At 38.0% G+C, this 23,430-nt stretch overlaps 2 protein-coding genes across 7 annotated transcripts in view; one reads left to right on the top strand and one right to left on the bottom strand.

The window, feature by feature from the left end:
• LOC132047371 (transportin MOS14) overlaps nt 1-23,430 on the top strand; it is a 61,094-nt gene that overhangs the window by 6,229 nt on the left and 31,435 nt on the right. For 4 of the 6 annotated variants that reach the window (XM_059438420.1, XM_059438416.1, XM_059438421.1 and 1 more), the window contains 7 exons: nt 33-92; nt 6,794-6,922; nt 7,054-7,115; nt 11,142-11,198; nt 11,314-11,437; nt 13,633-13,767; nt 15,546-15,626. In XM_059438420.1, coding sequence (XP_059294403.1) covers nt 33-92; nt 6,794-6,922; nt 7,054-7,115; nt 11,142-11,198; nt 11,314-11,437; nt 13,633-13,767; nt 15,546-15,626 — 648 coding nt within the window. The remainder of the gene's footprint in view (nt 1-32; nt 93-6,793; nt 6,923-7,053; nt 7,116-11,141; nt 11,199-11,313; nt 11,438-13,632; nt 13,768-15,545; nt 15,627-23,430) is intronic. The other 2 variants (XM_059438418.1, XM_059438417.1) reach the window with 2 other exon arrangements.
• LOC132032211 (uncharacterized) lies at nt 16,715-19,030 on the bottom strand. The gene is made up of 3 exons (XM_059421967.1): nt 18,790-19,030; nt 18,315-18,731; nt 16,715-17,434 (listed from the first exon to the last, which is right to left on the bottom strand). The coding sequence occupies exons 1-3, from the start codon at nt 19,028-19,030 to the stop codon at nt 17,403-17,405; spliced, it is 690 nt and encodes a 229-aa protein (XP_059277950.1). The 3' UTR covers nt 16,715-17,402.

The raw sequence follows: 23,430 nt of genomic DNA, 5'->3' as shown, positions 1-23,430 counted from the left end.
AATACGCAGTTACCTACTCAAATGGTTAACAGGTTTCGTCTTCATTCGATCTAGCCATTGAAGTTCTCACTGAACTTGTGAGTCGACATGAGGTAAAAGATTCATTTTCTTGTATAGCGAATTATGTGAAGTGGTTTCTTTATTTATATGAAGAAAACCCTAGTCTGGCTCTGACCACGTTAAAAAATCTAGGCATCCAACCCAAAACCTTAAAACTATAGGTGAAGTGACCGAAGTCTTTAGAGCTCTTATAACTCATCCCAGACGTATATAAGCTAACACCCTCATATTGTGATCCAATTTCGAGGTTCACATGTCGCAAGTTTAGTATTTTGAGGATAGCGTAGCCAAAAGATGGCCTCATACACGGTTAAGGAAACGGACCTTAAGCCTAGTTTAACTGCCAAAAGTAGCCCAATGGTGAGGATTGTCCAAGACAATGTAAGGATACCTTAGCTACACTTAATTGACATTCTAATACCCACCCGCTAAGGTTGGACATTTAGAACGTGTTAACTTATATAGTCGTTTCATGTGGATTGTGTAAGGGTTTTTTTTATAAGTAATTGTAGAGATTGTATTGATGTAAGCAATTACATTCAAAGAGAATCATACTTTACAGGTAGTGTAAAGAGCTAAGAAATCTATCAAGGCGATGAGCTTTAAAACATTGGCCGTGGCCAAGTTACACCAAAACTAAAGCAAAAAATTAAATTTGGGTTTAAGATTAATGATATTGTCTTTCTTACCTTCGAAGATTCTTGCATTTCTCACCCTCCAAATGATCCACCAAATAGTTGCAGGTATGGTGTTCCAATATAGGTGGAAAGGGAAGAGTGGAAGTAAAGTTCAAGAGAGGGAGGAAGTGAGGGAGAAATTGAGAACTTCCGTGTTGAGAATTATATAAGAATGATTTGGTAACATAGGGGGTGAAATGAAGTGGTTGTTAGAGAGGGAGTTGTTGGAGGAGGTAACAGAGGCAGTCCAAAGTTGTGAGGAGAGAAGTCACTTGGACTTAAAAATGTCTTAGATGTTATGGTGTTGATGTCACATTACGCTAGACAAATTAATTGCAAATAAGTTAGTGAATTCTAAGATCAATAGTATGAAATCAAGTTTTATTTGGGCATATTGGATTTGGCCATATTTCTTGTGGTTTTTTAAAATTCGTAACGGAAAAGATATGGCTCCGGGAAAAGTGGAGATAGTGAATCTTTGTCTGCATTTGAATGCTATGTTCTCATTTTTGGTCGATAGAAATACTATAGACTTCTTGAAAGTACTTGCCACTTACGTCAAGGAGATTCAATATCATACATGCTATTCAACTTCGCCATGGAAATAGCTAGTCAAATTTATAGACAAACCAGCGATTGGGGCTTTTCTGAGAGTTTTTTCAGCAACAGTTTGATGAAGGGATGGTGTATGAGCATTCCACATGTTCTTAACTGATGATTCTCTTGTCTCGTATAATTAGGAACCGAGCTAGCATCGGTACTTGAATAACACATGATCTTGGTTCCAATATTGTGTTTGAAAGTAAATCTATAGAAATGTGGTATCATCCCAATAGGTGTAGTGGTCAATGTTGAACTACTATTGTTAAAGGCTTGCTTGATGCAAACCATCGACAACTTTCATCAAAATGAGATCTTTGAGAAGTCCTTTAATGCCACTTTCATAGCTCTAATTCCTAAGAAGTTTGGAGCTGAAGAATTAAAGGACTTCAGACCTATAAGTTTGATAGGGGGCATGTACAAGATCATCTCCAAATTAATCACAAAGAGAATGAAGACTGTCATGGAGAAGCTAGTGGATGTACATCAAATGGCATTTTTGCAGGGTAGACAGATCATGGATCTAGCTCTACTTGCTAATGAGTTGGTGGATTCCAGAGTAAAACAGAAAAATCCTGGAATTTTGTGCAAGCTTGATATTGAAAAGGCTTTTGACCATGTCACTGGGTCTACCTGCTGAACATTTTGAGGAACATGGGTTTTGGAGAAAAATTGATCAATTGGATAAAATGTTGTATATCCAAAAGTGAAGTTCTCTGTTCTAGTTAATGGAAGTCCTGAAGGTTTTTTCAATCTAGCAGGGGGTTTGAGGCGGGGGATCCCCGTCACCTTTCCTATTCTTATTAGCCATGGAGGGGCTAAATTACATGATCAGAAAAGCCAAAACTAATGGATGGATAAAAGGGTTTGGAACCCAAACCAATAGGGGTGAAGACATGGAAATTACACACTTATTGTATGCGGATGACTGTTTGGTGTTTTGTGAGGCTAAGGTTGAACAAATCATACACCTTAGGGCAATATTGACCATCTTTGAAGCTATTTCAGGTCTCCATGTTAACTGGAATAAGAGCTTCTTATATCCGGTAAATCAGGTGACTAATCTACAGGTTTTGGCAAGTAACTTGGGTTGTCAAACTGAGTCACTGCCCACAAAGTACTTGGGAATGCCTCTGGGTGCTAACCACAAGGCACAAGAGATATGGAATGATGTGTTAGAAAGGTGCGAAAAGAAATTGACAAGATGGAAGTGTCAATATTTATCTCTTGGAGGTAGACTGACTTTGATTAATTCAGTCTTGGATGCCTTACCTACTTACATGGTGTCTTTACTTCCTATTCGTAGGGCTATAGAGAAGAAGATTAACAAAGTAAGAAGGGAATTTTTGTGGCATGGTAACAAAGACAAGAAAGGTTATTACTTAGTGGAGTAGGAGATTGTGATGCTCAGCAAGCAACATGGTGGCATGGGGATTAAGAATCTCAGACTTCATAACCAGAGTCTACTCCAGAAGTGGTTGTGGAGGTTTTGCAAGGAAGACAAATCTCTCTGGAGGAAATGCATAGCTCAAAAATATGGTTTGTTGAATCAGTAGACAACAAATGAAGCAAATACTACTTACGGATGCAGTGTTTGGAAGACTATTAGGAGAATGTGGAATGAATGCAGTGAAAATTTGAGCATAAAGGTGGGGGATGGGACAAAAACTTCCTTCTGGGAAGATCATTGGATTGGGCACTGTAATCTCAAAACTTTATTCCAGGACTTACACATTCCCAGTCTCCAAAAAAATGACAAAATATCCCAAATGTGGACAGCACAAGGGTGAAATCTTTTGTTTAGAAGGGCACTAAATGATTGGGAAATAGGGAGAGTCACAGATTTGCTTTTGGTACTCAATTCCTTCATAGAAACCACTAATGTTCCAGATAAACCAGTTTGGAAACTATGCAGCAAAGGGATTTTCACTGTTAAATCAGTTTATAGGGAGAAGAACAAGGTTGTAAATCCATCTCTGGTTTGGCCATGGAAACTTATTTGGAAAGTTAAAATTCCATATAAGGTTTCTACTTTTGTTTGATTAGTTTTGAAGCGGGCTTGTCTAACACAAGAGGCTCTACAAAGAAGAGGTCTTCAGATATGCTCAAGATGCCTACTTTGTGGGAAAGATGCAGAAACAAATGAGCATTTATTCCTACATTGTCAGATAACTGCACATCTGTGGCATATGTTCTTTTGTATTGTAGGGGTGAAGTGGGTGTTACCAAGATCAACCCTAGAACTCCTATGCAACTGGAAAGAAATTGGAAGAAGGAAGGTGAAGGAAGATTGGTGGTAGTCCATTCCAGCTTGTATTTGGTGGTCAATTTAGAAGGAAAGAAACTCAAGACAATTTGAAGGTAACGGTAACTCCATCTAGATAGTTAAAATGAAGTGTCTTAGTTGCTTTTATTTTTGGTGTAAACAAGATACAGTGGGGGAAGTAGGTGATTTGGTAGATTTTCTAGGCAATGTGTAAATTGTAACTAGCATCATTACCTCCTGGCCATTGTTTTTGGTGGCTTTACATGTAAAGTTTCACATCAGCATTCAAAAAAATGTTGATACTTTTGGATGGAATACAAATGTTACCTTATTAAAAAAAAAAAAGGCTTGCTTGAGGCATACTTAAGCCCTGGAGCTTGGTAAAGTCCAAATTGTGTGCTTTGTCTCGCTTAATTGGTGTTTGTGTAGGCGCAAGGTGTTAAGGCGTAAGCCTCTTCACCCATGTTCTTTTAGAGGACAACATTAGACAAAAAATATATACATTTATTATTAAGAAAACATTTTAAATATTTTTTTTTGGTGATTAGATATAAGAAGTTAGAAATTTAGTATAAAAAGCTATTCAATAAGAACTTAAACTTGCGTCTTTTTATCTAAGAGCCCGTTTGGATTGGCTTATAAGTTGGCTTATAAGCTGTTTTCAGCTTTTTTGAGTGTTTGGCTGGCCAGCTTAAAGTCATTTTGTGCTTAAAATAAGCTCAAAAAAATAATTGGACCCATTTAACTTAGTTTATCTAAAGCGCTTATAAAGCTGAAAACAGCTTATAAGCCAAAAAAATAAGTTGGACTACCCCAACTTATTTTTTTCAGCTTATAAGCTGCAAACAGCTTTAAGCTATAAGCCAATCCAAACGGGCTCTAAATCAGAAATGTATAATAATTTTTATGGGCTTGAATGACTTGATTTTTGCTTCACATATTTTGCTGAACTCTAGTTTTTTTAATTCTTTATCCAATTAACTATTATTTGTGCTTATAATAATAATATTTCTTGCACACATGCACTTTGGTGCCATTTTGCGCTTTTCGCTTTTAAGTACTTTGCATTGAACAACTGATAGAATTTCGGCAGTAGGTAGATTCTCTACCAGCAATTTACTAGGGACTACCTTTTGGTGCAACTGGCAAGGAAAGTGTAGTGTAGAATCTAATTGTTGGGAGAGCTGAAAAGACTGGCAAGGCGGCATAAGTGATCTATTCATGAGGAAAAGTTGTGCTAAAATGCTAATAAAGAGCATTCTATCTAGTATCCTAATCTACAATCTCTCTTTTTTATGACACCTATGGCAATGGCAGAAAGACTAGAAAAAATGCAAAGATATCTCTTGCGGAACATGAACTGGGAGATCTAAGGGGGGGCTTGGGATTAGGGATCTTTAATAAAGCCTACTTGGCATATGATTGTGGAGTTTTGAAATAGAGGAACGTGTATCACTAGAGAAGTCATAGCTGAGAACTAAAGAGCCCGTTTGGATTAGCTGATAAGCATTACGTGCTGATAAGCATTTTTAGGTGTTGAAATTAATTTTATAAATAAACAGTTACATGTTTGGATAAAAGTGTTGAAATTGATAATAAGTAGTTGACGTGTTTGGCAAAAAAGGGCTACTAAGCTGTTCTCTTGGTAAAATAACTAAAATACCCTTTTTTTTCCTTACAAAAGATGTAAAAGTAATCTTTGCAAGGAAAAATGAACGGTGGATATGGAATTGAGAGGAAGTTAAGAGGCTTTGTTTTGAAAAAGGCATTTTAAAAATATAAAGGATGCTTTTATTGCATTGCAATGTGGCTAGTCGTTGTGGAGAGTGGCCCTTAATTTGTTTAAGACACAATGGGTGATGCCAGGCACAGTGAAAGAGGCTATGCATAGTTGGAATCAGAGAAGGGGGAAGAGAAGATCTAGGGCATGGAGTGTCACCCCTTTAGCAATCATGTGGGTCATTTGGAAAGAGAGAAATAGGAGGCATTTGAAGCGGTGGAGCAAGACTTTGTAAAGTTGCAAAGTAGTGTGTTATCTCTAGTTTCCTTTTGTATAGAGGATTGGATCTCTTTTGTTGAGAATTATATTTTGGTGTAGATTCTCTTCTTTTGGTATATGGCTTGTATATGGGGACTTCCCCATTTGTTAATAAATACTTATTAAAAAAAAAAACAAAAAATTAAGGATAAAATAGTAAAAATCTTAGTCAAACTATAAGTGCTTATAAGTTGAAAAACCATAATTTGGGGGTGACCAACTTATGACTTTTGGCTTATTAGCACTTTGGGTGTTTACCAAATGCACAGATGAGTCAAAAGGTGCTTATAAGCCAGTTTGACTTGGCTAAAAAGCTTAGCCAACACCCTCCATGTGGCAGGCCAACCGAATAACGTTGTCACATGGAACGCCCTATGGAAACATATAATATCCAGTTTGATGGCGGAAATGTTGCAAGCAATCAACTTTTGACAGAAAGACGGCGTGGCGTGTCCACGCTGTTGTTTGCTGTATTCACCGGAACAAGGAGACGGACATTGTGAGACTTAAGATTTAGAAGAATTTGCAAGATTGGGAGATGATTACTCAAACTTAATACAAACATAGGATTTCACAAGTTGTGGAAAGGGACACTTGGAGAAGGAGTGGACTGAGAAAGGGCAAATTTAGAGTGAAGTTGTGTTACCATGCGCTGCTGAAGAGGGATAAAATGAGACCTAACTGTAGGGACTTTTTAAAGAAAAATGCATAAGTTGGTATCCTATGTGTAAGGATGTGAATCATTTGCTGCTCCATTGCTCGATAGCAAACTGGTTGGGGTGTACCGTATGAGACATGTTTGGGGTGGGACAGATAGTACCAAAACTATTAGATATATGCTAGCAGGATGGAAGTCCTGAAGGAAGAAGCAATGAAAAGAGCGTGGGAGATGGCTCTGTTGGCAATCATGTGAACTATATGGAAGGAAAGAGAAACACATTTGAAAGAATAGAAAATATATTTGCATTAATATTTCTACTTTTTGTAGGTATGTTGTTTGGGGGATCCTCCCTTTCAAACAATAAATTACTTATTTCTTCAAAAAATAATTAATATGAGATCCATCTGGAAGATTTTCACCAAACAAAATTGGCCCAACTTAATTTTTTTCTTTGGATTTTAAACCAGCCTTTTCTACTTTTGCTTTTGCAGTGTATACCACAAGTCTTGTTATGCAAAGTTGGATTTCTTAGGGATGTACTTCTTCTCCCAGCTCTTAACAGTGGAGACGAGACTGTGATAAGTGGTCTTGCTTGTTTTTTGTCAGAAATTGGTCACGCTGTAAGTATTTCAAACTCCAAGCTGGAATTGATTCTTGCCGCCAAATAGACTAAATGGGTCCTACCTATGCTTCAACAACTTAGCATCAAGGATCTCTGAAACTAATTAGCTAATTTTTTCTTGTATAATAGGCTCCGTCTTTGATTACTGAAGCAAGTCCTGAAGCATTTGTACTGACAGATGCACTCTTGAGGTCAGATGCCATTTCTTATATTTTCTTTTATGTGCTGCAAGCATCTCTTTTTTTTTTATAAGGTAAATAATTTTATTAACAATTCGGGGGAAACCCCGTATACAAGCTGTGTACCCAGAAAAGAGAACCTACATCAAAATATGGCCCTCAACAAAAGAAACCCAATTTCTATACAAATAGGGTTTCATGGTTACACCAAAAGAAACTAAACCAACAAACTACTTTGCAACTTTACAAAATTTTTGTCAACTCCACAGTTCCCAGTTTAAAAAAAAAATCTTGTTTAACTCCTTCAAATGCTCTCCTATTTCTCTCTTTCCAAATAACCCACATAATTGCTAAGGGGCAACATTCCATGCCCTTGGACTTCTCTTCCTCTTCTGTAAGCCCAACTATGCATCACTTCCTTCATTGTGCTCGACATCATTCATTGTAACAAACCAATTAAGAACCACCTTCCACAATCAGTTATCCACTTGACCATGCAACAGAAGATGATCTACATCTTCACCCAAACATTTGCACACAAAACATCAACTAACATAGGTGATCCTCTTCTTTCTTAGGTTTTCCGTTGTCAAGATCACTCTCCTTGCTGCCAACTTCGCAAAGAAACACACCTTCCTCGGTGCCCTGGGGATCCATATTGAGCAACGAGGGAAGATATATTCCTGTCTGCCTAATAATCTTTCATAATAAGATTTAACACTGACGAAGCCATTCTATCCTCTCGCCATCTCCATACATCTGATCCATTATTCTGTATCTCCTGTCCATATAATAACTTAACCATATCATGGAACTCTTCCATCTCTAAACCCGGTAGGTTCCTCTGAATCTCAAATCCCAACGAACTTCCCCCTCATGTGACCTACAAGTTTGTTTGACTATCATATCTATTTGGCAAGACACACTGTAAATGTTAGGAAAGACTTCTCTCAACTCGTTCTCCCCACACCACTTATATGCCCAAAGGCTAACCCTACTTCCATGCCCCACCCTAAAAGAGATATGTCCACTATATTTTTCTGCCCCTATATAATACTCCTCCATAAGCCACACCAAATGGTGTTCTAATGTTTCTAGTCCTCCATCCTCCTATGATACCATATTTTTCCGCTACAACCCCCATCAAAAAACGCTTTCTCCTCCACCCCAAATCTTCTCACACCGAGTCCTCCCCATTCCTTTGGAGATGTGACAACTCTCCGATTCACTAAATGAAACTTTCTTGAATAAAAGCATAAAATCCTGGTTCTATAATCATTGGCTGGCTCCATCGTAAACATAGTTTACTGTAATGTGCCTTTTTTATACTGCCCCTATTTCTGGCCTCGTTTACCAAGAGAGGCACTTGTATTAATGAACCTGATTTAGATATAAAGTAGAAGAATTAATAACCATGGGCCTAAGTGATGTAAATGCTGCTTTATCTTTGAGACTGTCTATCCTGATATGTTCTCCAGTTAGTGCAAAAGTTTGGCCTTAAAGCTACTGATTGATGGAACAGAAATTGAGGATCCAGGTGCAATAGAAGGAGAAATCTTGAATTGTTACAAAAATTGTTCCATGAAGCAGAAAGTTGGAGTCCAGATTGGATGGACCAAGATTTTTTCGGAATCAGACAGGGAATGGCTGCAGAGATCCTTTACAGAGGAGGACATTCGCATGACCTTAAGAAAGTGCAGGAGATAAAGTTCCTGGGATCTGATGGCAACTTTTGAATATTTACACATGGAAGAGGCTTTTTTCTAGAGTCTAAATGCAACCTTCATTGCATTAACTCCAAAAAAGATATAGGCAACATAGCTTAAGGATTTTAGACAATATGCCTTTTAGGCAGTGTCTACATGGTCACAGCTAATGTCCTCACTGAGGCTGAAAAGTATTATGAGGAGGTTGATCTCAGTCTCAGGCACACTGAACGCGTTCATCCATGGCAGAAAACGACGGATGCAATTTTAGTTGCTAATGAGAGTTGGACTCAAGAATGAGGTAAGGAGAAGCTAGAATAGTTTGTAATTAAACTTGGAAAAAGCCCATGACTGCGTAAACAGGTCTTTTCTGTTGAAATTATTGGTACCATGGGATATTTTGACAGATGGGTAAATTGGATGAAAGATTTCATTGCCTCTGGAAGTTCTCTATCCTCATTAATGGCACACCGGTGGGCTACTGTTGGTATTGGGAGCTTTGAGCAAGATGTTAAAAGTCGCAGGGAGAAAGGGCTGGATCAAAGGGTTTAGAGTACCAAAAGTTCAAGAGAATGAAGAGAATGAAGAACGGAATCAAACTTCATTGGGGAGAAGGAATTAAAGAAACCAGCAAAGGTATTCCATATGGAAGTGCTTACCGAAAAATAGAGTTGGAAGGGCATCTTTCTGATACTTGTTCAGAAGATCTGAAAGTTTCCCCAGCCATAAATTATTCCATGCAAAGGTAACAGCTATTACAGCAGGACCTAGCACAATTTGGGGGGTTAATAATCAGATGGAGCTTTAACATTTGCTGTATGTAGATGATACCTTGATACTATTGGTACTTCATCTAAATCTGTCCAAGAGCTGCCTGTTTCAGTGAACATAGTGAACAACATTCAGTCCTTGGCTGCAATTCTCGTATGTAAACAACATACCCAGTGTAATCCCACAAGTGGGGTCTGGAATACTAGTATGTAAGCGGAACATTTTCCTTTTACTTACCTTGGTTTACCACTGGGGGCTCAACAAAGTCAAGGAGTTATCTTGAAAGGTGTGCTGGGAAAGACTTATACTAACAAATAGTGTCTTAGACGGGATACTAACTTAGTACTTATATATACATGTATTGCCCTGAAAAATTGAAAATCGGCTTGACAAGCTAAGGAGGGATTTCCTATGGTCAGGCAATTCAGTGAAGTGGTCACAGTCACGACTCCAAAACAATGGGGTGGAATAGGGGTGAGGGACTTGAAACTAAATCACAAAAGTCTACTTTTAAATGGTTGTGGAGGTTTAGCAATGATCAAGATGTTTTATAGAGAAAAGTTGTCGCTACAAAATATGGAACGGTAAACTGTTGGTCTATCAAACAAGTGACATATTCCTATGAGTTTGCATTATGGAAATAAATAAGAAACTTATTGGGAGAATTTAAAAAAATTGACTGTGATATCACTTGGCGATGGAGGAAGACAAAAATGTGGGAGGATCCTTGGCTAGAGGAATCCCCTTAATGATTTCCGTCCCAGATTTGTACAGTTTAGTTCCGAAACAACAAGCCACACTGGCAGAATGCAGTCTTGGAGATGGATGGAATTTAATGCTCCGAAGGAATTTGCTTCGACTGGGAAATAGAAAAGCTGGCTCAACCTTTTTGCAACTTGACAGCTTCCAGTTATTAGCAACAGAGCAGGACAGATTATTTTGCAAAGCGATAGCAAGGCCGTCAAGTCTTGCTAAAATTTTATGCAAACCAGCAGGAGTAGATTGCAGATGGCTAGACATACAAGAAAAAGGTTCATTTTCTGTAATAGGTGCTACTTGTGCAGAAGGAGATTGAATTTATTAATCATAATCTCCTTCATTTTATATACATGTGGGAGGTATGGTGCCTCAATCTATTATTATTTTTGGGAATCAGTGAGTGATGCCTCAATCTATTAAAGAAGCTCTGTTGGCATGGCAAAGTCAGAATGTCAGGAAGCACCTCTGGCAGATGCGGAACACAAGTCTCATTTGCATTTTTTGGAGAATTTGGAGAAAAAGAAACAACAGATGCTTTGATGACAATTACACAGCAAATTTTTGTCTTAGGTCTAGATTTTTACATATATTGAATACCGGTGCAATCTGAAGCTAGAAGACGATGTAGATGTTTTCTTAAATTTCTTAGAATCCCTTCAACCATAGGGGATAAGGAAGTTTCTGTTTTGATGTACACAATTTTTGGGACCTTCTTGGTCCATCTAATAAAACATCTTTTACTTATAAATGTAAGTGTAGTCTTAGTACATATCAGTACCTAACATGTACTGTATGATGGCAGTTGTGTTTCATTTCCAAGTGAAGATTGGGAGATTGCAGACTCGACTTTGCAGTTCTGGTGCTTTTACCTTTTCATAATAAAGTTACTTTTGTACAAATTGGGGCCTGTTACTTAACTATAGACAGGTGCAGTTCAAATGGTTCCCCTATTTTAGAACACTCTCGCTTTGCAGGTGCAGTCTTGCTGGGTACATCCTAGGCCTGGATGTAGATAGTGGAGAAAATGTTAAGAGCGTCAAGGTCTTATTTTTTCCTGTTTTCTCGGCGTTGTTGGATGCCCTTCTGTTGCGTTCTCAGGTTAACTTCTGTTTGCATGCATTTGTAAATTGTAGTGCATATTGTTTCTTTATTCTGCTTCTATGTTGGGTTTTACAATATCGTTAGATGACAACTTTTATGCTTCACGTAGAGTATATCTGTGATAATTGAAAGAAAATTGTGCTTATGCACTTATCACTCAACAAGGTTTCCTGAGGTATCACATGTGGCGATAGTTTCGAAATTATTGTTTCTCCCTCGTTTCATCTTTCATTGGGGTGCTGCTTTCACTTGGATCATCAGGAAATTGGAGGAAATATATGCCGTTGCCTCTTAGTTCTAGAATTGATGAGATATCAATAATTAGTTGTTGTTAATCAAAGTTGTGTTTATATTGGGACGATCCTTTTTGATATGAGATCTTCTCTTTTTTGGTAAATTAATAATTGTATTAAATTATTGAAAAAAAAGACCTATAAGAATGGCATACAAAATATAGATACAAAAATATGATCTTTTGCAATGCTAACCAGAACCATGTAGATGCTCTAAAAGTTTACCAAAGCAAGAACTTCTAATTTTTTTAATAGGTACCCAAGGGTGTTGCCTAGTAGTCAATAAAGTGGGAGGAGAACCATAAGGTTTCAGTTTGAAATATGTGATTTCTTCCCATCTGCCTAAGCCTTGTTGGGCACAGTTAACTGGTAACTGTACTGATGGGAGGTAGCAGGTACCCAGTGGAAAGCGTGCGCAAACTGTCCCGCATACCACAGAAAAAACTAAGTTGTATAAAGAGTGTTCAGCTCTTCAGAACTAATTTATGCTGGCTGCCAGCTTACTACAACCCTCATCCTTTTTTCGGGCTTGGGACCAACAACGTGAGCAAGCTTAGAGAGGCGGAGTTACTTTTAGCAATAACTTAATGATTAAGAATATTGTACCAAAAATACCTAGTGATTCTCTTGACTTTCAACATCCCCTCAAACTCAAGATGGTGAAACTAGTAGTCTACTATTTGTTAAAAGCAAGGCTAAAACATCAATGTTATATTGTACCACTTCCATGAGTAGTGTTGCGCAATAGTGAACAATCACCGGAATGAAAGCTGTTGACAATGAAACAAGCGTTTCTTTTCAGCGCCAGTGAAAGAGAATCCATCTCAATTACTGGAAGGAGGTGTATAGTGTCGCAAATTTGATTGACATCATCGACTTGACTTGAATTTGGCTGCGAAGAAGAACTGGAAAAGTCGCTGGAAGGATGATTGTATTAGCAGTAGTGCGTCCCGAAGATCATTAGAAAATTGAGTGTTATTAAACGGTCTTTAGAAGGCTGAGGTGCTGCTAGAACAATCATTGAAACAGAAGTGAAAATAGTAAAATACAGAAAAATGTTTTTCAAGAAAAAGTAAAACAAAGAAAGAGAAGTTGTGTTAGAGGGCAGTGTAAGTCTGCTTGCCAGTAGGTGAAAAATAAACATCGAGGCTTTGATACCATTTTAGAAGAGAAAAGAAGAGAGGAAAACTCTTAACTCTTGCTTGGACTTGATTCTTTAAAAGTAACAGGAGAGCTGCTTATAGGAGGTTTTTTACAGGAAGTTTTTTGGCGACATGCATTACAAACAATATCCTAATTTTTGGGTTTTCTAACCATTATGATAGAATCATTAAAAATATTCCACATAATATTCTTGACTTTCAATAATAACCTCAACTCGGCATGCTTCACTGAAGGAATTTATCAGCATTAAGGTCACTGGATAGCTCACAGGATTTACTATCTATCTTAAAGACTCTTACCTTATTTTGTCCTACAATAAGGGATTGTCAGTTACTTTTTTTTTTTTTTTTTTTTTTGGTTCCTTCTCAATTTTTCTATTCTCCCTTTTTCTCCTTGTTTGGCGGTCTACATAATTTGGCCGTTAGAGGTTGCCACTAAAATTGGATTAGTAGACAAGTAATATTTTTGCTCATGTTTTGATATGTCATCAGTATAAACATATTGTACTATAGTGGTGACTAACCTCTTTAAAATACGCTATAAATCATTTTGATGAATTAGTTTCAAAATGATTTCCTTGGCTAGCTTTCAGTAAAGTTCCGTGTACTTACTGTTAATTGCTCTCGTGCATAAAATTAATCTAAAACTAATGCCATCCTTTTCTTACTCTTCTATTTTCTTTGTTATTTATTCATTTATTTATTTGTTTTGTGTTATGGGTCTCTACTTAAACAGGTGGATGATTCTACCTTTTATGGCGAGGGAGTAATGGTTGACCTGCCTGACAGCCTTGAACAGTTCAGGATGAACCTGATGGAGCTTTTGGTGGATGTTTGTCAGCTTTTAGGTTCTACAGCATTTATCCAGAAGGTATCAGTTGGGTTGGCTTATTACTTTGTTGCAATTGAAATAACTAGGCTTGTTTCTCATCTGAAATAACTAAAGTTAGTATACTCCTTGTATATGGGTAATTTTTTTTTCCATTTGTTAACTAAAATTTATTACTTGATGAAAAAAAGAATTGCAGGAGAAATGGATAAGATTTCCAAATTATAAACGGGGTAAATAATTTATTTATTTAAGGCGGATTAAATATGGATCATATCCATATAACTCATTATAATGGATACTTTTTTTTTTTTAAAATAAAAAATGGATAACCAGCAAGTTAGAAATGAATTTCATGAATTTAGACTCTACCAATTAAATATGGATCATATCCATATAACTCATTATAAAAAAAATGGATAACCAGCAAGTACAAATGGATTTCATGAGTTTCTACTCTACCAACAAGTTTTTTTTTTTTTTTTTCCAATCTCCTCTAACATCGAAGAAGTGACCAGAAGAATTTGCATACGAAAAATTATAAGATGCTCTATGTTTCCGTTGCTTAATCTCTTAACTGAGTTTGTTTTCCGCTCTTACTCTTTCACAGAAATATATTCGTTGGGTATGGCTAGGCTTTCATTAGCTCTTCCTTTCTCTGCTATTTGGAACTTTTTCTCGTTTTTCTTTTACTCTTTTCTTTTTCGATTTTGGTATTTTTTTTTAATAAAGTAATAATTTTATTGGTATTCAAGCAAAAAAAAAAAAAAAAATGCTTGTATACAAGAAGTATACCAAAAAGTAGAAAACCGCTAAGGAAATATGTTTTTCTACGAACACCCGATCTTCTATACATAAAGGAATCTTATGAATGCACCAAAAGGAAATAAGAGATAAAACACTACTGCTTATCTGAAAAAATATCATCTCTACTCCATCTAAAGCTCTTGTGTTTTGTTCCCTCCAAACTACCCACGTAAGAGCTAACGGCGCAAAATTCCATACCCTACGTCTTCTCCTACTTCCATAACTCCAACAGGCCATAACCTCTTCTACCGTGCCTGTCATCAACCAAAAAATTCCAAACCATATAAAACTCTCCCACCATATCTCAATGCCACCGGACAATGAATGAGGAGATGGTCAATATCTTCACCCGCACCCACCCTACACATGAAGCACCAACTGCATAAGTGACCTTCTTCCTTAGATTCTTCAACGTCAAGATCACTCTTTTAGTTGCTAACCAAGTAAAAAATACACCTTTCTCGTTACCTTGGGGATCCAAATCACCCTATATGGAAAGTCCACCTCCTCATTCAAAAGCTTATCATAATAGGATTTAACCGAGAACACTCCATTATTCTCCCACACCCCCCCCCCCCCCCCCCCCAAAATACGTTGTGGGTATCCTGTTGTATATATTGTTTATGAAGTAAATCAATTAGACTTTGGAATTCTTCCATCTTTCAATCTATATGCTGTTGTTGTACTTTGGTATTTTCTTGGTTGGTCAAGTTTGTCACCTCTCTTCGTCATCGTCCTATCAATACCGCACCATCCTTTTTACCCTCTCATCTTTAACTTCAACAGAAATATGCAAGAACTATCCATATCTAGTTTTCTACCCAGTATTTCCTTATCATATTTTGCATTTACTGCTAAATAATGATCTTATTTGGTTATTTCCCTTTTTAAAATTCTTTTTCTTTTCACCTTTTGACAGTTTTTCGGATACTCTGGGACTTATTTTCAAGCTAGCAATTTTATTATCTTTCTTCTATTAATTAAATGACTTTTGTTTTTGTATTCAATATCAGATCTTCCTCGGAGGTTGGACCAGTAACAGCTTACATATTCCCTGGAAGGAGGTGGAAGCCAAAATGTTTGCACTTAATGCGGTGAGTACTGTGAACCAAAACCTTGGCAGTAACATATGCATTGTTCTGCTATCATCTCCTACTTAATGCTTCATTATACTGAATTCTTTGTGGGTTTTGCTAATAAGTGTTAGGATTAGGTCAGAATCTAAAGCAGAAAATGAAAAGAGAAAACATAAAGGAAAGACAGAAGAGAAAATAAACCGTGAAATTCTTTTCTCGAAATCGCAGGAACAACTGCATATTATACATTTATAACTGCCAATGAAGCAATCAACTTTGGATAATTTAAGCCATCAATTGTGTGGTAAGTTGTCTCATGATTCTAATGAGATAATACCCGCTGGATGAAATCTATACTCCTGTTACTGATATGTTTAGCGTTGTGAGGTAAAATTGTATCAGAACAGTGAGAATGCTTAGTACTTAACAGCATAGAACATTGATACTATTTTAGCTGCACTATGAACTCACACAGCTGTGCGAGAGGCAAAGGCTCAATTGTTGTTGTTGACACCTACTTTTAGTTGCATCTATGCACTAGGTGTAAGCAGGTTCCACTTATGTCTGGTTATAGAGCTCGTATACTTAAACTTTTTTTAATCAAAATTATGAATCCCTTGTTTCAGATGTTTGGAAGTGCTAAAATGATGTTCTTACAATCCAAGTTCTTATATTCCAAAGCTGAACTACGTGATAATTAGCAGTTGAATTATATCTGGTGACAGTTCAATTTAAGGTATCCACGTAAATTGTTTGATAGATGTTAGGTCAGGATCTGTTCTTATTACATTTTTGACAACAAAATCCCACTCACTGAAATCTCTGTCAAACTATTTATTTCATCTTAGGTTAGGTGTTTGCATTTTTCTTTGATAAACCCCAAGTAAATGTCCAAATGTATTTTTTTGTAATAATTCGGAGTCATTTTACTAACGGAAAAGGACCAAATATACCCCTGTACTATCGGAAAAGGGCCAAATGTACCCCTTGTTATACTTTGGGTCCAAATATACCCTTACCGTTATACTTTGGGTCCAAATATACCCCCCACTTTAACGGAGTGATAGGTGTCATCATCCAATTGGCTTATTTTTAATTATTTTCTAATTAATTAAAATTAACCCATAATCCCTTATTACCCACATCCTAAAAATTGAGGAAGCCTCATCAATGTCTGCCGACCATCCGTCCCCGTTGCCGATCGCCGGCGTTAGTCCTCTCAACTTAGAATAAGCTGTTGAATAAAACCCCGATTCCAAAATCACCAGAAATCAATTACCGGCGAGAACTTGCTAGCCAAAAAATAGAGAAAGTTGCAAACGTTAAGCAAATGGGCTAGCTTATAAGGAAAGGTGATGAAGAAAAAACTCTAAACCGGAGATGAGAATCAGAACCGGTTTGTCACGTCCCAAAATACCCGCTAGACGTGATTGGCACCCAGCAAACACCACCCGCCAGACGAACCATATATCATACCCTTAATCATTTATAAAAGCACTAAAAGAAAATAAGTGCAGGTCCAACAACGTTATTAATGATAAAAATGCGAAATAGTCGCCAACCAACTCCATAATCGATTTATGAAAACCAACCAACGCTAAGATAAAAAGAATCTCTAGTCCACATCCCACGCTAAGACCATGGAGCATCTAACAGAGTTACATGAGTTTGAGTGTCGGGCATGTAAACCCAAAATAAAAGAAATAACTAGAAATAAACTAGATAAAGTCGAAATGGCGCCTCCACGAACAATGCGGTGGCTCACCTCAGCAACAGAATCCACTTACGAAATCTTCAATTACTAGCCTCGTTCTCAACGACAGTATCTGCATGGACATGCAGGTAAGGAGTGAGTTATACATAAAAATAACTCAGTAAGATCCTCGACCCGCCACTTTAAATACCCCTGGAACAAGTGTTAGAAAATACAAACACACAACAAGCACAAAATATTACGCACATGAATATATCATTATACAATAGCAACCAAGTCCCAAACCACTGTTTATCAAGTATATTATATATCTCAACACAATTTACACTAAGGACCTGTCATAAACGGCAGTTAAAGAATTAATCAACACCATGAATCCACGGCAACATACACAATGTGCCAAATATGTCGGGAAGCATACACAATGCCCCAATATCATCAAGAAGCATACACAATGCTAAGGGAAGCATACACAATGCCCAATATCATGGCTCACAGCTATATCACATCACAAAACAATTTATAAAGAGAGTTTTAGATTATTTGAAAATAAAGTATATGCGGCTGGCCTTAAGGACTACTGATTCTGCCAAGTACTGCCTTTACATAAGATATTATTTTTCCTTGAGTCACAGGAGTCATGCCTTTCCACTCTAAAGGTTCTCCAGGAAAATTAAAACGTATAAGCTTAGCATAGCAATCAACCTATGTATAACATGATGCCAACCAATCCATGCCCATAATCACATCGAAAACGGACATCGATAACACACATAGATCAACTACGGTGTCCCTGCCCTGAACAGATATCACACAATCTCTATGAACTCTATCCACTAATATACTCTCTCCCACTGGGGTTTCTACCACATATGGCACATTAATAGACTCAACTCCCCATTCTAAGAATATAGCAAAAGGAGATACATACGAATGCGTAGAACCGGGATCAATAAGAGCATGTGCACCATGAGAACCAATAGTAATAATACCTGTGACTACTGCATTAGATGCCTCGACATCCTGTCTGGTCATAGCAAAGAATCTCGACGGTCCACCCCCTCCCTGAGCACCCTGTTGACCCTGTCCACGAGCACCCTGTGGAGCGGCCCTAGCTGGGGCGAATCTGACCCTGTGTAGCTGTAGTAGTTCCCTGCGGTTGTGTAGTAGCTCGACTAGCACCAGAATTTCCTTTAGGACAGTATTTAGCAATATGCCCCTTTTCACCACAAGTAAAACAAGCCCCATCTGCCCCAAAGCAACGACCATTGTGATTTCTACCACAGTTAGAACACCTCGGATGATAACCTGACTGATAGGAGCTGCTACCCTTCCTCTGCATCTGCTGCTGGCCCTGTCTAGCTGAAAAACCACTAGAAGACTGCACCACTGATTCTGACTGAGTAGGTCTGGACTGCCCACGATAAAAACCACTCTTGCCCCCAGATGGAGCACCACTAAACCCACCCGTGTTACGTGACTTTTTGCTTTCACACTCAACTTTGTCCATCTCTAGATAGGACTCGTAACGGAGAGCAGTGTCAACTACATCTGAATAGGTACCATGTCGCACATCTCGTACTACAAGACCACGATAGCGATGCTCAAGTCCATCCACGAATCGTCTCACCTCTCTCGGATCCTCAACCAAAGAAGGCACATACCTGGATAAATCTATAAACTTGGCCTCATACTCTGTAATGATCATAGTTCCCCGCCCTTGTAGATTATTGAACCGACATCTCGTATGTCATCTTGCTTGCTTAATGGAATAAACTTTGTCCTTAAACGGCTAAAAATTCGACCAAGTAATAGGTGGTAACCCTGCTTGTCTACCTCTCTGAATCGAAATCCACCAAGACTCTGCAGACCCTGAGAATAAGAAAGTGGCAAATTCCACACCACGAGTCTCCTTCAGCCCCAACGTAGTCAATATCTTTTCACAACGATCAATGAACTTTTGAGGTTCAATAGAAGTTGGTGAAGCACCAAACTCTGGTGGCTTAAGATCCATGAATTTCTTAAACTCCTTGGATTGCCCTATAGGGCGGACGACTTTGTTGAGGGGCCAGGCGAGTGTCTCGATTAGTCACGCAACGTTCAACAGAACTTGAGCTTGTGCTTGTGAAGTAGCCTAAGGACCTAGAATTCCACCATGATTGGGCGCCAATGCCTCCAACACATTCAACAATTTGGTCACCACATCTGCAGGCAAAGCAATAGTAGGTGCAGCAGTTGGTGCTGGTGGAGTGTTCTGAACCACTTGTTCCTGCACTTGCTCTGACGCAACTCGGGGCTGACCCCCATTCACAACTTCGGGCTGAGGAGTGGCCTGAGTCCTAGTCTGAGCTCTAGTCTGATGAGTACCAGCTTGTCTACCACCACGGGTAGCACTCTGTCCAGCACCACGTTTAGCAGATGAAGATGCGTGTTTCTTAGCCATCTGCGAAATAAATATTACAAGGTTAGACTTGATTCAACTCACGGACGAACAAGGAATGAAAGAAGGGAAAACTTCCTAGATGTTCAGTACCCTCAAGGTCATAAGTATAGGCGCCTACATACTTATGAACAAGATTCTACTAAACACTGCTCCATGACCCGGGACTTAAAGCCTAAGCTCTGATACCAACTTTGTCACGTCCCAAAATACCCGCTAGACGTGATTGGCACCCAGCAAACACCACCCGCCAGGCGAACCATATATCATACCCTTAATCATTTACAAAAGCACTAAAAGAAAGTAAGTGCAGGTCCAACAACGTTATTAATGATAAAAATGCGAAATAGTCGCCAACCAAATCCATAATCGATTTATGAAAACCAACCAACGGTAAGATAAAAAGAATCTCTAGCCCACATCCCACGCTAAGATCATGGAGCATCTAACAGAGTTATATGAGTTTTGAGTGTCGGGCATGTAAACCCAAAATAAAAGAAATAACTAGAAATAAACTAGATAAAGCTGAAATGGCCGCCTCCACGAACAATGCGGTGGCTCGCCTCGAACAGAATCCACTCACGAAATCTTCAATTACTAGCCTCGTTCACGTATCCGCATGGACATGCAATGAGTTATACATAAATATAACCCGGCCTCGACTCGCCACTTTAAATACCCCTGGAACAAGTGTTAGAAAATACAAACACACAACAAGCACAAAATATTACGCACATGAATATATCATTATATAATAGCAAACAAGTCCCAAACCACTGTTTATCAAATATATTATATATCTCAACACAATTTACACTAAGGACCTGTCATAAACAGCAGTTAAAGAATTAATCAACACCATGAATCCACGGCAACATACACAATGTGCCAAATATGTCGGGAAGCATACACAATGCTAAGGGAAGCATACACAATGCCCCAATATCATCAAGAAGCATACACAATGCTAAGGGAAGCATACACAATGCCACAATATCATCAAAAAGCATACACAATGCCCCAATATCATGGCTCACAGCTATATCACATCACAAAACAATTTATAAAGATAGTTTTAGATTATTTGAAAAATAAAGCATATGCGGCTGGCCTTAAGGACTACCGATTCTACCAAGCACACGCTCGCCCCAACACACGGACTGACGAACAAAAACAAATTTTTAAAACGGGTTTTGAAAAGCAAGTACCCAAAGCTTAAAGTCTCACTTACCTCAAATTCACAATTCAAGCACACTTCCCAATAATTCAAAACTGCGTTCTCGAGTCTCCGGATTGCCCCAAACTACACAAAAACGGATTTAGAATGGTCAAAACCCTTAGGGTAAACCACTTCTATATTTTTTTTGATTAAGCACCGGGTGTCCGAGTCTCTTTGAGCCAGACTAATCCGGGTGCACATAAGTTTCCCGCAAGTGCACCACGGGTAATTCAGGGTTTCCCCAGTCCGATGGCCCTCAGAAATTGTTTGCACCCAGCGGGTTTCGAACTTGAGACCTTGAAAGGGAGCACCCCAAGGCTCAGGTCAATTGCCACCAGGCCAACCCCTGAGGGTTACTTCTATATTTTTAGAGGCTTAAACGGTTAAAGTCAAATTTTAAAAGGACAAAAACGTCCTCTGGTCAATGTGTTCAAAACCCAACAAGACATATTTTTTCGGGAAGGCCTTAACGAGAGGATTGCAACGATATATAGAAGTCTAAATTCTGACACTATTTGCCCTTTCAAATCAATGATTTTGATTGAAGAACCCTACAACTAAACTTTCTCAATTCCTCAAAATATCCCCATATTTTTACTATAAAGATTCACCCATAATTATGTAATAAACTTAAATAAAAGATTAGAATCATTACCTTGATGATTTGGGATGAAAGTTCTTATTTTTATCCCTTCTTTTCCTTTCTTTTTCTCCCTTTCTTTTTCCTTTTTTCCACTGGTTTTTCTCCCTCGGTTGCTTGTTCTCTTTTATTTTCCTTTCAGCTGTGCACAATTAAACCTTCACGTCTAATGGCTTAGACCATCAGACTATTGAAGTCTTTAACTTTTTTTTTTCCTTTCTCCTTTTCCTTTTTGGGCTTGGCCCACTAAATTCCTTCTTTTCAATTTTCTTTTTAACTCTAATTTCGAATTTTTTTTTTTTTTTTTTTAATTCCTTTTAGCTAAAATTACCAAATAAACCCTTATTTAAAAGTTGGGTTATTACACGGTTAGCCAGTCAGCAGCTTGGAAATTAGAGAAAGAGAGTTAATGTGAGAACAGAGAATGCAAAAAGCCTCCTCAGTGTTGGGTCTTCACTCCTTACTTTTCAAAAACATGAAGAAAATATAATAGTCAGATCATTTATAGTGAAGTAAATAAATATGTCTAAGAAAAGAGAGAGAGTAAATAAATATGTATGAACTCTAGAGGATAAGGATGTTGTCACGCCCCGAACCATGGCCTGGGCGAAACACGGCATTCGGTGCCTTACCGCATGTGGCCAGAAGCGAACCACGTGGCTTGCCGAATCATCATGAGGCATAACATGAAGCGGAATATAACGTGAATGCATGATGAGCCTTTATAAAACGTAGTAAGTCATAATACTTAATAAAAATACTTGTTTAAACATGAGTGCGAAAATAATATGAATGAGCCAAAATGGCTATACGGCTCCGAATGTCTGACATAACATTACTGACTTGTCTAGTCTATGAAACCTCTATCATGAGTCTGACTGGAAAACATACTTACTGGGATAAGGCCCCCAGCATACCTTAGATGCATAATTAATCATAAAACAAAAGTTGACTAAACCTCGAATGAGATGGGGCTCACCAATAAGCTGATACGAATGCTATCCTGCGAATGTGTCGTCGGGTATATCGGCACTGCATCGTGAAATGCGAGCCCCCGGCAATATAAAGGGGACGTCGGCACTTTGAATGTACTTGGTATGTAAAGCAACCGAATGAAATAACATGGGACATGAAATAATATATATATATATACATATATATATATATATATATAACATGGTAAAAATATCATAAGTAGGGAGAGCAATAACTTATAACCGATCCATGGCCTGGTGCTTGCGTCCCGCTAGCAGAACACTCAGTCCTTGCCAGAGAACATGAGATTTAATAAACTATGAAAGGATCCAGTCATTATGAGAGATCGTTCGGGACATGGGTGGAGCGATCCTCATCCTACGGTGGCTACGTAGTTTCAGGCTATCTGAAACCTTCCTCGGTAATTAAAGCAACTCCCAAAATCATGAACATGTAAAATAAGTGGCACTTGCGCCCATGGTTTTCATGAATATAACTTGCTTGTACATGGATATCATAAATTATAGCTTGCTTGCATGAACTTGTAAAACATGTATAGTATTATCTTGAAAATAGCATAATATATCATAAACTAGCATGCATGAACCCATGGAATGAGATATATGGATTTTTCATAGATTACGGACAGATTCTTAATAATCATAAAAAAATATTAAGAACTCAATGATGGAATTATAACAATTCATACATAATATAATCATGGACATGGACCTAGGGTTATCATGAACATGGTTTCGTAAAGAATCATAATTTATGGATGATGAGGCGTGGTGAAGAACAATGATGTTCCCACACGTAGATAGTAACTCTACA

This window comes from Lycium ferocissimum, chromosome 2 (genome assembly GCF_029784015.1).
Source record: "Lycium ferocissimum isolate CSIRO_LF1 chromosome 2, AGI_CSIRO_Lferr_CH_V1, whole genome shotgun sequence".
NCBI classification, from domain to species: Eukaryota; Viridiplantae; Streptophyta; class Magnoliopsida; order Solanales; family Solanaceae; genus Lycium; species Lycium ferocissimum.
The sequence above is the reverse complement of the archived record's forward strand: the minus strand, read 5'-3'. Positions and strand labels throughout refer to the sequence as shown.

Bases quoted from the DNA above. Each gene is read 5' to 3' on its own strand.
- LOC132032211 (XM_059421967.1), bottom strand. From the start codon at position 19,030: ATGATCATTACAGAGTATGAGGCCAAGTTTATAGATTTATCCAGGTAT. The intron at 18,732-18,789 runs GTGGGTTTAGTG...TGGGCAGTCCAG, and splicing joins CAAAAAGTCACGTAACACGG to ACCTACTCAGTCAGAATCAG. The intron at 17,435-18,314 runs GTATTATTACTA...ATGTCCATGCAG, and splicing joins ATCTAATGCAGTAGTCACAG to ATACTGTCGTTGAGAACGAG.